This window comes from Sciurus vulgaris, assembly GCF_902686455.1.
Source record: "Sciurus vulgaris genome assembly, chromosome: 2".
Classification (NCBI taxonomy): domain Eukaryota; kingdom Metazoa; phylum Chordata; class Mammalia; order Rodentia; family Sciuridae; genus Sciurus; species Sciurus vulgaris.
Genome location: NC_136462.1, coordinates 67,950,152 through 67,965,223, shown reverse-complemented (window position 1 = coordinate 67,965,223; position 15,072 = coordinate 67,950,152). Strand labels below are relative to the sequence as shown.

The following is a 15,072-nucleotide window of genomic DNA, read 5'->3' as shown; positions in this document are numbered from 1 at the left end:
CTCCCAAGTTGCTGGGATTACAGGTATGTGGCACCACATCTAGCTCTTTCTTTCTCTCTTAATTTTTTAAAATTGGTCCAGAGGCGGAATGTACTCTGTCCCATCTGAAGCTACTCTGCTGTTACTCCTACAATCCCAAGATACAAAAGGGGAGAAATGCTATTTGCTGAGTTTTCAGATTCATAGTGATCAATGAGTGACCCATTTGGAGATAAACAAATAGAAAATGACACTATGAAAAAGCATTAGAAAACTCTTAACCTACATTTATAAGTCAACAGTGACGGAAAGATGAGTGTAAAAATATTTGTGAGCCCTTCCTGCAAAAAATGGAGAAAATGAATCAAACCATTACAAAACTAACAGAGGAAACTGAGTTTATTCAACATGTATTTACTGAGCCCTTACTATGCACCAGGCACTATCTTAGGTGCTGGAGATATATTGCATTGATTAAAAACATACAAAATCCCTGTCTTCATTGTGCTTACACTCTAAAGGAAGGATACAAGACAATGAACGTAATAAATAAGTATATTACATTGTAAGTTAGAAGGTGATAAGTACTATGATAAAGCAAAATAGAGCATTTGTAAGAATGAGTGACAAATCTTATCTGGAAATTTTCCAAAACCATAGAAGGAAAAAATTAACTTCTTTCTTGAAAAGTCTAGATATCCATGCATGACCAAAGGAAAATTTCTGAGTCTTTAATGTTTACAAAATTTTCAAGCAAGAAATTAATGGGCTTTTAAAAATATGAAAGTCGAATTGAAAACTAGGAAGGGTGACTTTCAAAAAGTAGGTGCTCCACACAGAGTTCCCGAAACACTACCAACCACAGTGGGTCTGAGGAGTCAAGCTGGCTAAAGAAAGTCCAGTAGGGACAAATAATATAAATAACTCAAATAGCTTTGAGATTTTTTAAAAATTTCCATTTCCTCTTGAAAATACAGTACCCTATCCTTTTGTATTTTGTTAAAGAAGGGTGAGCTCATTAAAAAGGAATATGGGGAAAAAAAGAGACAACACCCATATTTCCAACTCCATCTTCCCTCTCCAACAACTGTTCACAATGCACACATGTTCACTGTCTATCAGCAGACCTAGCTCTTTCCACACTGTTTTCAGAGGCTAACACTAAACTACCAGGTAGACTTTTGTCAAATCCCCATTCCAACAAAACCACCAAAACAATGTCTAGTTTGGACTTCTGGGTTAGTGGCATCTCCCAAGTAAAAGGAGAAAATAAAGAATGAGTGGTGATGTCATCTTCAATCAGAAAATCATGATTTTCAGCAAAATAGGGTAGAGGCATAAAGTCCAAATTGTAGAACCAGGAAAAAGGAGTGTCCGCACCATGGGATGCTTATAAATTGATCACTATGACAGCAGCCCTTTCTAGAGGTAATATTTCATCGGGTTGTAGTAATTCTCCAGAAACCCTAACAGCTCTGGATTAACAACATCCGGAAATGGTTCAGATGACACCAATTTCTGTCTCCTGCTGTTAAGGCTTCAGTGATGTCTCTCTGTGGCATCTGTCACAAATTTCTTTCTTTGCAACCCTCCTCCTTTCAAATCAGGAAATGTACATAAAGTGCAAGTAAAATTCATTTCTGTGCTCCCAGGCTCTTGTTTACATAGCCAGTATCGCCAAATCTATCAGTTAAACCGCTGGCCAGCGAGGATGTCTGTAGGTCTTTCTGGAGTTAGCAAATGAGTTCATCTGGAGAAGACAGTATTTAAAGGTCAATGAAGTCCTGGCAAGAAAACACGAAGTACCACATACAAGACAGGGATGTGAACGATACAAGCAGTAGAAGGGAACTTATGGTCAATGAAGAGGTCATCTTTGGATCTCAACTCTTAGAAGAGAATTCTGGAACCATTACTAAAATGAACAAGGCCAGCAGATTTCAGAGCACAGTCAGTCTTCAGTGAGAGCAGATTCAGTTTTCCCTGGGTTGGGGACAGAAAAGAGAACAAAAAGGCAGGGTGTCAAATCTGTTGAGTTTAATATCACAAAAATGTTCCAGTAAATACTTCCCATTTTATAAAGCAAATGAAGCCCTAATAGAGCTTTACTAAAAAAAGAAAAAAAAAAAAAAAAAAAAAAAAAAAAAAGGCAGTCTTCTTTGGTGTTTGATGGAGTCCAAATGGGTTGCAAGCTAGGCAACATTACACACATTTCTTTATTATAAGACTTCTTAAGAGTCTTTGTTTAATATGCAATAAATTTCATCACTCTTCAAGAAAGGAATACAAGTATATAGTCATTTGTCATATTTGGGGGGCCAGAAATTTACCTTTTCATAAATCAACTTGTCAGGATTTAGTGTTTTAACACACCGTATTTGGGGGAATGCTACCTTACAATACTGGTTAGAGGAGACAGGAATGGTGTTGTCATGTTCAATTTATATTACATAGATCCTGCTTTTAAATTGAGTCACAGTGCCACACTAACATAATAAATTAACCATTTAGCTGGGTTCTATTACATTTTCTTTGCACTATATCAAAATCATGGCAAAAATTTAGTATTACCCATGACTAGTTAACACTGACAAAAGTTAATTATTTCCATCGATTATAAGCCATCACAGAATTGGTAGGCAATCTCAGGGGATGCCCTTTGCATTTTTCTGATTTTTCAAAGAGTGCTAAAGCCAATGTTTCAGGATTAAACCCAACAAGATGCCATTATTTATGAAGCTAAACCACAACTGAGATTAAACAGAGTACATTACAAAATATATAAAAAATAAAATCAAGGATTGACTTGATCAAAAGTCATAGAAAATTGTCAAACATGTACTACCACATACTAGTTAAATTCCTGAATTTCTTTTTGGCTTCTGCCCTTTCTTCAGCATCAAAGTACCAAACAGTCATAGCATATCTGTAAAAGATAAACAGGTATAAGAAAAAAACCACTTCCAAAAAAAAAAAAAACAAGCTTACTATAAATTTCACATTAAAGTCACTTACAAAACCAACAGGTAAAGGTTTACCTATTATTAGAAATCCACTCTACTTTTAATTTAAAATTAATTTATCTGGTTTCAATTCTGTTTAAATGTTTTAATGAGACACATAAGGATGCCAGGTATGGTAGTGAACACCTGTGATCTCAGCTACTTGGGAGGCTGAGGCAGGAGGATTCCAAGTTTGAGGTCAGTCTCAGCAACATAGCAAGATTCCATTTCAAGGACTGGGGATATAGCAAAGTACTACTGGATTCTATCTCCAGTATGGGGTGTTAGAATTGGGGCTGGGGGTTCTGTCAACAGATCTTCTTTCTCATGGATTTCAGACTCTAGCTTGAAAGACAGGGATTAAATAGGTAACAATATGGAAATGTGACCTATAAGGAAAAGACTGGAAAGGAGTCATCCTGCTAAAGACTGGGAGACTCAAGCTGGTGGGGAAAGAATAAAGAAAAGGAGATAACAATTGAGTAAAGCTTTGAAGAATAACTTATTTAAATCATAGGACGAGAAATTCTTGGCTTGCTTTCTTTAGTTTGGGACACTGAGGCAGAGATGCAATTGAGTAATGATGCCCTCCAGCTTTCTACTGCATTCCAATTAATTTGCTTTATCCTGTCCATGAGATAGATTGCAATAGAAGCCATTTCATGCTTGGGATTTTTTAAAAGTTTCCTTTTGTAATTATTATTCGCCACAGCAATTTCTATAGCACTTGATTTGTTTTCAAGGGTTTCTCATCCACATTTGCTAATGTCCCTGTGAAGTTAGTCACCGTGGGACTGGGAATAACCAGAGAACTCTGCCACAGAACACAGGGCTCAATTAACATACACCATAAAACAAGACCCAAGCAGATTTCTGGGGTAGACGTGGTTACCTGCTTATATAGAGCTCTATCCAAGGTGGCATTTAACATGTAACTCTGGGGCTCAGCAGGTGACTTCTGAGGGGAAATGCATGTTTTCTCTGTATTAGGCTTGTTAAGGTTTAGTTTCTGCCCTTACCCAAACTCTCTGCCCCTGCCCTCATCTGTTATTCCCAGCATAGGCTACACCCACATCACTTTCATACTGCCTGATTTTTAGCTTTGACCATAAATCAAAGACAAATGAGAGACAGAATCAGGAATTAGATTTTCATCAAGAATTCCTAGGTTAATACTAAACAATACAAAGTTGCTCAGTTACGCTGAAAATCCTCACATCCATGTACTAATAAAAAAGATTTTATAACATCTAACTGTTGAGACATGGATACAGCTAGCCCAACAAGCCAATTTTGTGTTACAGAAAGGGTAAAAAAGGAAAGAAGTCAGAACAAATTACTCTTTCTTTTCTAAGTCTCTGCTTGCAAATGGCAACTTGTAAACTCATCCAAGATAATCACATAGAACTGCTGATATGTGATAGACAATACTCTCTAGGGGTAGTTCAACATTAAACTCTTTTGTAGGGGAGAGGTCCTGGGGATTTAATTCAGGGGTACTTTGCCACTAGCCACATCCCCAGCCCTTTTTATTTTTTTATTTTAACACAGGGTCTTACTAACTTGCTTAGAGCCTCACTAAATTGCTGAAGCTGGCCTTGAACTTGTGATCCTCCTGTCTAAACCTCCCCAAAACACTGGGATTACAGGCATATGCCACCACACCAGCAACATTTAAGTTTTAAAAAGGGGAGGAAAAAAGGAGAAACGACAAAGACAGTGAGAAATCTGGAATCCTATGTGCACATCTAACAGCAAATAATTTCTTAATATTTATTTCAAACCAAAGTTTGATTTGTGTACTATAGAACCCAAAGTTTCTCCTTTAATTTTTATCTCTCCAAATAAGTTTACCCATCAGCTTTGGGGTGTGTTCTATCCCCAGATGCACAGGGCATAAGTTTAGAGAGTTCACTGGGAACTGGGCTTTGTATGACAAGCCCCAGAAGAGGAATCAAGGCCCTGGCTATTACCTGGTAGCATAAGAAGGCTGGACTTCATGTGGGTTCCTACGATCTGACCAGAAGAACAGGAGTCTGTCAAAAATGGGCTCCACATCAGCTATGAATGATTTCCCTTCTGGAAATATCCGCAGGATCCCACCATGTAGCTGAGGACCACAAGAAGGTAGGTTATTTCCTGGCTGTGTGAATAGTTTATCAATTTAGCCCCATCTGGAAACAATGTCACTTTCTAACCTCCATTCCAAATATGTCTTATCCCCCAATTTTTACTTTATCGAATTTTATTCCAAACTTAGCTAGAGAGATCTTATTCACTTCGTAACTAAGCCTTCCAACCTCCACAACCATAAAGCCCATGGACACAAAATAGGGTACTATTAGATCTCATTATACAGAATTGCCACTATATGTTTTTGACCTACCCAAGCACCCTAGCAACTTTATCTGGTTCCATCTAATATTAACAGCTTCCTAAGATATTCATCACATGTAACTTCCCCTTCAATAAGAATTTATGGTTTTCTTCTCTGTACTCCTCACTCCTATCTGACCTCGTTAGTTGAATGTAACATACTCTTTTTTCTGTACTCTCAGACAACCTTATCTGTACTTTTATGACATACATCACTCTCTTGAACTGCTTTTTCTTTTTTCTCATGTACACCCAATCTATCGTACTAGAAAAACCATATTCTAGGTTTAATGCAGGCCTCCCACATCAATGTTTCCCCACAGCACCATGCCTGACACTAGTAGAAACGCAAATATTTGATAGCTTCATACTTTGCAATTTACTATTATTGACCTGGTAACTTTATCCATAACAGCACCCCTGAAGGTTCTGAAAAAAGAGAGCTAATGGATATAGTCCTGTCGTGTTAATAAATAGGGAGGATAAGCCTTTTCACTGATTCACTTGTTTCCCAGGTTTCATTTTTCTGACTCTCAGATAAAATATCACTGCTTTATGACAGCCAGAGTCTGCCCTAATGAACAGGAAATGGAGATGCAGAAGGTTCAAAAGCCAAATAAGCTTGAAAAGTTCTCTGACTTCCCAGACTCCTAAATCATGCTCAACTTTCAGGGAGCATACAAAGTCCAGACAAGTGATTATAAGTGTGGAACCAGAATTCATATCTCTATCTATATGGTCTAAAATACAAAAATAAGCCACAAAGCCTTGGCATTCCCAAACCATAGTAAGCCATGGCAAGCGGCCACCAAATGAGACATATCACCCAGCAAAAGAGGATTGTGTGGGAAATCTCTCTTGGGGATCCAACAGTTCTATTTTTGTGGAATTCTCTCAGTGTTGCTGCTGGAAGGGAAAAGTATGTATCTTACTCTGTTTTGAGAGACATATGTCTGAATTAGATGAAAAAAACTGATTCAAAATCTTCATATTAAATTACCTTCCCTTCATCAACCACCCTGCCACGTCAATAATCACCCCACAAAATTAACTTCATATCCATTATTTTTATGTCATCAACTGTTAACACTAATTCCAAAGGTGGGGGAAGGGAAAGCATAAAGCAGAAAAGATTCAGGAGGAGATAGGGCTATTAGGAACTCAAAACTCTCCCCTGAGTTACCTGAATTCTCTTCCTAGTTGGAAGTTATATGCTCTTTTTTCTGAATTCTTAGACCACCTTATCTGCATCTTTTGTGACATAAAACCCCACAGGCACTACCACTGTTCTGAAGTACCTTCGCATCCCAATTCTTGTTCAGATAGTAGATGCAGGTGATGCAGCGGCCGTCACCATTGGGGTTGTCCACATGGCGAACATAACCTGTTCCGTTGCCTGGATAGCAAGCGACCATTGCCTATGGAGAAATTTCAAGGACATGGTTAACAAAGCTGAAACAATCCTCTCCTCCTACTGATAGACAAGTAGCAGCCTCCTTAGATGCTATGTGACATTTACAGTGGTCACTAGCTTCTTAATTGCATGTACAGTACATAAATTCAGATTACAAACAGAAGATTAACATAAATTAATCTTCAGCATGTAAGATTAGCAGGGAGTCACGCCCAGTAGAAGGTGGTCCAATAACACTCTTACAGTTCAAGAATGTTTTAAAAACCTTTCTGAAAGTAACCCATCTACCTTATCATGAGGATGACCCATCCTTCTTTAATATTCCTTAATGAAAATCCAGGTTCCGGGTTCCCATCCTCAACCCACAAAATCAGAATCACAGGTGTGGAGCTTAGGGATCATGCCTGGTGAGTGAGGGCTGCTGAATGGCAGACTCATGCTGTCTTGTTTACAAATAGACAAACACAAAGGAGGAAAAGGGCAGGCTTACTCAATACAACCTTAGATCAGAGGAAGGCAGAAGGGTCAAGAGGAAGCTATGCCCTAACTTAGCAAAATCAACTCAGGGAGATCCCTTTCAGGAAAAAACTACACATATTCTTTTTTTCAACTTTGGGGGTGGTACTGGGGATTGAACCCGGGGACACTCATCACTGAGCTACACCTACAGCCCCTTTCTATTTTTTATTTTGAGACAGGGTCTCAGTAAGTTACCAAGGCTGGCCTGGAATTTGCAATCCTCCTGCCTTATTGGGATTGCAGGTACGCCCCACCATGTCCAGCAACACACGTATCTTAATACGTGCTTCTTAGTGCTTCCATTCTTCCTTCTCATAATTATCAAATCAGGTGATAATCTGAAGTTCTCTTCCTTTGTCTAAGTGCCACCTGCATCAAACCAGATAGGAGAATAAAGCAGAAAGCCATTTCAAAAACCTTACTGAAAATTATTATTTGAGTTACCATCAGAGAGTAATGAACTTCTAATTGTTCCATGGAAAAATTGTAACAGAAAATATGTGGGGGTGAGGGGAAGCAAGGTTCAAAAAGCCTTTTCTTTACAGGACACTGCTGTATTTTAAAAATATATTTATAGGGATTCAATATGTGCAGGGGATTGGTGAACTGGTAACATAATATAAGGGCAGAGAATTTTCTTCCTATTCACTGATGTATTCTTGGCACCTAGGACAGTGCCTGACACATAGATGGTGCCCATTTAAAATTTGAAGAATAAATCAATGATTTAGTGAGTGGTTCTTTCCCTCAAGAGTAAGTTCACATTCTACCTAGATTGATAGCTCTTTCTGCCTTTTAAAAAAACCTACCTTTAAACATAAATGTGGTGAAACAGGTCATAATACTCCCTGATAAATGGCAGGCTTGCTTCATTGGTAAAACAACCAGCTGGGAAGAGCCCCAAACTGATGCACTAATGGTTCAATGAATCAGCTTCAATGCAGCTACCAGGTCATTCCCAGTAGTTGTTTGCAAACAAGGAACTAGGCATCTCACCCATTATGTACTAGAATAATAAGGCTGAATGGTAATCTGGCTTTACAATGCTCTTAAAGCTTAAATCACCATATCCCTCACACGTCGTATCCTCATGCAGCTAGCCATCCCCATATCTTGCCTTTGAACCTTGAAAATGTCAACGCCATGTCTTCCTTACAGCTGAAGTTAGACTGTAGGCTTAACATCTTTCCAAAGATGGGATTTTGAGGAGACTGCAATAAAGATTTAATAAATGATGGTACCTCCAAGTAAAGGATGGCTGAAAGGGAACTGGAGCAGACAGAAACGATAGGCCCAGTTGGAAAGGAAGAGATAAATGAAGTCATCCGTAATGAGTAGGGAATTACCCATCCCTGGAAGCAACTATTAGGATTATAAGAGCCACGACTGAGCCAATAATGAAAGTCACTTAGGCCACAAACAATTACTGGCTAAATTCCCTATCATCTCAGCCTCCCCCACTATGTCTGTCTGAAAAGAAAAAGTACTCCATCAGTGCTATAATCTTATATTCTTAAACAGCTCTACTCTAAGGAAAAGGTCAGTGGTCTGGATGTCTGCCATCTAGTTCACTCTGCAACTAATTGTGTGATCCCAGGCTCAGTTGCTTTCCTATAAAGAGGGGCTTAGCTGGGCACCATGGTGCACGCCTGTGATCCCAGCGACTTAGGAGGCTCAGGCAAGACAATTGCAAGTTTGAGACCAATCACAACAACTTGGTGAGGCCCTAGGCAACTTAGCAAGATCCTGTCTCAAAATAAAAAATTTAAAAGGTCCAGGGATTAGCTTAGTGGTAAAGTGCCCCTGAGGTCAACTCCCAGTACCCCTGCTCCTCTCCCCAAAAAAGAAAGACTTGGGTCACATGGCCTTCAAAGTCCAAAAAAAGCTAAGACTTGATCTAAGCATCAGCCCCAAGAAAAGTAAGAGTTCTTCAGGGTATTTTGAAATGCTTAGTGGCCTCAGAATTCAGTTTAGATTGAAATGCTAAAAAAAAGAAAAGAAAAAAAAAAGGGCATTAAAGTACATCCGCAACTAATTGCTGCACGTATAAAACATACATAGATAAAGAGCCAACACAAATCTAAAGGACTTATTATTAGGACAAAACCCTTAACTGTAAGCAAACACTCTGCTTAAGAGAGACGAAGAGACCATTTTTCTGGCCACAGTGAATATTCACCCTCTCTCCTGGTTCAAGAAGCCACATGTTTGAACAATAGAAGGAAATCATCGTGAGCCTCAGTGGGCCTGTTGAAACTACACTAGCCAATTGTATCAGTGAGTTTTCTGGATGAGTGCCATAGAAGATGGGTCGTACCTTGGGCGCATTCCCAACTACCTGCTGGTCTCTGACAAGGTCTAAAACTGCCAGGCAAAGGATGCACTAAGAAGCAAACCTCACTTAATAAATAACTAGTCATTGGCTTCTGTGCCAATTTGTGCACGGGGCAGTAACAAACTCCGGAAGTTGGGAAGCTTAAGTGAGTTACTATCTAAACCTGATCAAGCCTGGGAATGGACCTAAAGTGTATAATGGAAGAAGAAAGTTTTAAGGTTTTATTGTTAAAAGAACGGAGCAGGATCACAGAAGATATACAACCAATGAGCAAAAATATGAAAAAATGTTCAACATCTCTACTAATTACAGAAATGCAAATTAAAACTACTCTAAGATATCATCTCACTTCAGTCAGAATGGCAATTATCAAGAATACAAGCAACAGTAAGTGTTGGCAAGGATGTGGGGGGAAAGGTACATCATACTTTGCTGGTGGGACTGCAAGTTAGTACAACCACCCTGGAAAACAATATGGAGATTCCTTAGAAATGGTGGAATGGAACCACCATTTGACCCAGCTAGCCCACTCCTTGGTCTGTACCCAAAAGCCTTAAAATCTGCATACTACAGTGATGCACCCACATCAATGTTTATAGCAGCTCAATTCACAATAGCTCAGCTATGAAACCAACCTAGATGCCCTTTAATAGATGAGTGGATCAAGAAACTGTGGTAGATATATATATATATATACAATGGAATATTATTCAGACTTAAAGGAGAATAAAATTATGGCATCTGCAGGTAAATGGATGGAGTGGGAGAATATCATGCTAAGTGAAATAAGCCAATCCCAAAAAGCGGAAGGCCAAATGTTTTCTCTGATATGTAGATGCTGATCCATAATGGGGGAGGGGGTGTGAATGGAGGAACTCTGGATTGTGCAGAGGGGAGTGAGGGGCAGGAAGTGGGCAGGGGAGTGGAAAAGATAGTGGAATGAGATTGACATCATTAACCTAGGAATTTATATGATCACACAAATGGTATGGACTCTACATCATGTACAACCAGAGAAAAGAATAATTGTGCTCCATTCATGTACAATGAATCAAAGTGCATTCTGCTGTCATGCATTAACTAATTATAACAAATAAAAATTAAAATTTAAAAAAAAGAAGGAAACAGGAGTAATTTAATGATTATATAACAAACATGCCAAGCACTAACATTGACATACACTAGGAGGATGCCTTATTACAGGCTTTTCATTTACTAAAACTTCCTGACCAGATTAATATTTGAAATTTGTAAGAAGGTAATAACATATTAGTGTCACCTACAGTAGCACATTCAGTGTAGTCCATTAGATCTAATTCTTGGAAGTTCAGGTTAATCTACTGATCCCCTTGTGCATCACCATTCCTTCCTCTGGCTCCTGTTGTACCCACCAGGCCCCCATCCCCAGAGGCCTCTCCATAGCTCTGTACTAACAGGAAATGAGAAAAGGGGTGAACCAGGTATTCCCAGGCAGGCTTCAGACCTCTGAGTTATGTGCTCTAGACATCTACAGAGTCAAGTTCAAGTAGGAAGTATGCATGTGTTCTCTAAAAGATGTATACAGATATAGAAATCATTAACATCCAAATCCAAGTATCAGATTTGCTTCCCAACACCACTGGTGGAAAAGAAAACAGTGATTCTGCTAAGAGTTGCTGTCAGTGAACTGACTTCATAAGAAACTGTATCTCATTCAAGTTCCAAGGTAAAGTTGTAAAATAAAAGTCTAGGTTTCTCATTCCAAGACTGAAACAGAATGTTCCTGAATGCAGTTAGTTACACAGCTTCACTATATATACAAACCACTGAAAAATTAGCATCAGCAATCTCCACTGTCTATTCAGCAATGACAATCATTTTTTCAGACCCACAGGTAGGAAAGGATACATCCACCCTCCAGTTAGACTTATATTTCTCTAATAAATCATACAATCCCCAGCACCACAAATACAAAAACAAAGAAAAAAAATCACACCGTGTATTTTTATGGAAATGTATTGTACAATACCCATGAATTTGGAATCAGATTTGCTAATAGAAATTGATTTTGAACAAGTTATAATAAAGTGGCATTTCATGCAAATTTAACTTAGCAAATTAAAACATTAATTGTCTCACTTTACAAAATTGGCACTAAATGAAAATCCACTGTCTAATATTTGTCAAGAATAGCATAACTTTGGGCTGGGGAGATAGCTCAGTCGGTAGAGTGCTTGCCTTGCATGCACAAGACCCTGGGTTCAATCCCTAGCACCGCCAAAAAAAAAAAAAAAAAAAAAATAGCATAACTTTACATGCATAGTAGCACATGCCTATAATCCTAGTTACTCAGAAGGCTAAGGAGGAGAATCACAAGTTTGAGGCCAGCCTGGACACCTAAGCAAGACCCTTTCTCAAAATAACGGGTTGTGGAGAAATAAAAAAGAGACCATGCACCTTCTTTAGCCTGGAAAAACAGGCAAGCAACTCATCACAGTGGAGAAAGTAATCGCTGAAGTTTTCTAGCCAGACATGAGTCTCATTTATATTCAGGTGCCAACAGGCTAGGTGACAAACTTGCCAATGTTTTCAGTCTGAGGGCAGAGGAGCTGAAGGCTCCACTTCCGGGGACATTTTTCTAGGTGATTTGTGTTTGGCACATCTTGTAACACATATATTGAATGTGGGCAGCAAGCAGGGCAGCCCCATGGTTGCACAGCTATGTCCTGCATTCAGAAAGGTACCCACTGAGCTTCAGGGGTCCACAGGTAACTCATCGAGGTTGGGGAGGGGAACAGAGGCTCTCAATGTGTTACCAGCAGCTCTGAAATTGAAATTGTCCCATTTAAAAAGATAAAAATATAAAGCCCTTCAGGAAAGGTCAGAGTAGAAAAAAAACTGAAGAGGCATGATCTTTGCAAGTTTTGTTCTTTAAAAAAATAAAATAAAAATTAAAGCCAAATTAAGGCCAAATGTCAAATTACCTTATTTTCCATTTGGCTCTGACAAGGAGAACTCCAGAAATCCTTTGCAAATTAATTCCACAGGGCATGAAAAACTAACTGGAATTGCTTTGCTAGCCTTTTGTCGCCTTCCTTGTTCAAGGTTTGTGATCTTCAAAGATACCTTGTGGTATCCACTGTTGTCACTTAGGTAAGTTCCTACAACACAATGGTCACAAGGCTCTTTATAAGATGATAGCAACTATGCAAAGCTTTCTCCAAGGTTCAAAAAAATGTCACCAACACAAAGTTCATACTTGATGCTAGCTGGTCCTGTCCATTATATGAAGTTGAACAAAAGAGCCAGATCTCAATATGATGATCAAATGGCACTACCTTATAAGCATTAAAAAGTGCTTTAGAATTTTTATACTTTCATTCTAATTTCTCCTAGACTGGAAAATAGAAATGAGTTGTAGATAATGTGGGCACTTTAGAGAAAAAGATAGGACACTGCTCAAACTGTCATTACCTATCTTGTCATCTTGCTTGTTATCCATGTTGTTAGTTAAGATTGAGCCTGGCTATTTCCTTCCTTCTAAGGCCTCTAGTTAGAGATGGGTGAAAAAAATAAGAAGGAAATAGGAAATATGGTTTTAGGGTGGTCAATAACATGAGCTATGTCCAGCTACCACATTCCCTCTCCCAATTTTTTAGCACCTGACCAGACAATTTCAAAGATTCAGAACGTCAGTCAAATATCTGTCAGGTTGGTCATTCTTCCAATAAACCCCAAATTATTCACAAATGTGTTTTCTACCATTCTATTTCTACAATGCAAATCACTTCCACCTTCCTCATTTGTCCAAATCCACACTACAAATAATTCCATTCCTTGAATCTACATACCCAGAACACTGCTACAGATTAACCTCACCTCCTAGTGTAGAACAGGGATCACCATGCCCTTACACCTGAATTGTGTAATAATGTGGGAACCTCAGTACTTCTGCAAATGAAATCATAACCAACGCTTGGTTGCCTTGGTGAAGTAGATCTGTCTGATCTTCCTTGTCAGGCAAGAGCCCTGGGCCTAGAAGGGCAGAGAATTTACCATCTTCACTTTAAAACCTGTCTTCAGATGAACTTAGCCCTAGCTTCAGGATCATGCAAACAAGCATCAACAACTCTTCAGACTCTGAAATCTTCAATTTAGTTGTGTTGGGTCAGTGGTGGATAAATTTACCAGGCACCACAGACTCTCTAGGGTCTGAAAAACTAACTGGAATTGCTCCCACACCACCTGCAAGAAATATGCATACCCACCCACCTCCCCCAACCCCTCCCCACCCAACACACACACATACACACAGTCTGCACAAAACTACAGAGGCTTTACGGGTCTGTAAAATCTAACTGTACTAGGTCAAGAATTCTTTCCAGAAGGTCCTGCACTTCATACATGAACTTTTGAGTAAATCACCCTCCCCCAAGCAGCCTCTAAAACTCTGAGAGACTAGGAATTTAAGAGACTATTGTCATTCCTTTCTCAATTAATTCCTCTCCTTGGAGGGGATTCAGCCAGAGCCCTGCAATTAGGCACAGTAAACAGGCCAGGCAACATCGACATATCAATACAGGCTCTTTGGGTTTGGGAAAGCCGCCCTTCCCGTGGAGGCCTGGCTCTGAGCCAGCTGGGTGACGACTGAGTGACAGGGCTACGTGCGCTTCGTGAGGGTGGCAGCCAGCCCACACCCGAGCACACCGCCAGGCAGCCTGAGGAGGGAACGGACACTGGGGAGCCCTCCCTCCTCCCCATCACTACCCCAGTCACCAGAGAAATGTTTTCAACAGGGACTTCCTCACAATTACAAAATCAGCAAAAGTCAGTCAAAGCCAGGGTTGAGGATATTAAATAAGACAGGCATTTAACCATATCCTTCCTGATGCCTTTCACCAAATATTAACAGCTGCCACTTCCTGAGAACCCATGTAGCCTGGTGGCACACATCTCTAATTGCCTGGTTCAAGGAAAGGTGAGCAGCAGCCATGTCCCCTGAGTCACACTGCTCCCAAGTCCTCAGTGGAAGTCATTAACCCTGAAAGTTATTGTACAGATCTAGAAATCACCATTATATAGAAAAGCAAATTCCTGAGTAATCCTTAAGGCAATGTGGGGATAGGGATTCAACAACATTTAACTTTCTTTGATGTGAGAAAACAGCCGAATCAAAAAACAAAACTTCACCTGTAGATCTATAAAGACTTTTGAGCATAATTGAGAAAAGGAATGCTGTGACTGCAGAACTGTCAAAGGATTAAGTGTGGGTCTCTTTACATTTCTCATCTGAAATTATTTCTAAAATACTTGAAGGGATCCACGATAACTTAAACACAACTAGTAAGACAACACTTTATTAGTGGATAATATATAAAAGCATGGTTACCAATCAAAACATGTCATGAAAAATGTCTTGAAGCATACTGTTTAGACAGAAGCAACCTACATTTGCATTTCAGCACTGG

General features: G+C 39.4%; 1 protein-coding gene across 1 annotated transcript in view; it reads right to left on the bottom strand.

Annotated features, from left to right (window-relative positions):
• Nucleotides 1-360: 360 nt before the first annotated feature.
• EGLN3 (egl-9 family hypoxia inducible factor 3) overlaps nucleotides 361-15,072 on the bottom strand; it is a 28,164-nt gene continuing 13,452 nt past the window's right edge. Inside the window, exons 2-5 of the mRNA XM_079128665.1 lie at nucleotides 6,656-6,775; nucleotides 4,955-5,091; nucleotides 2,832-2,905; nucleotides 361-1,962 (exon numbers count right to left, since the gene is read on the bottom strand). Coding sequence (XP_078984791.1) covers nucleotides 1,931-1,962; nucleotides 2,832-2,905; nucleotides 4,955-5,091; nucleotides 6,656-6,775 — 363 coding nt within the window. The 3' untranslated portion in view covers nucleotides 361-1,930. The remainder of the gene's footprint in view (nucleotides 1,963-2,831; nucleotides 2,906-4,954; nucleotides 5,092-6,655; nucleotides 6,776-15,072) is intronic.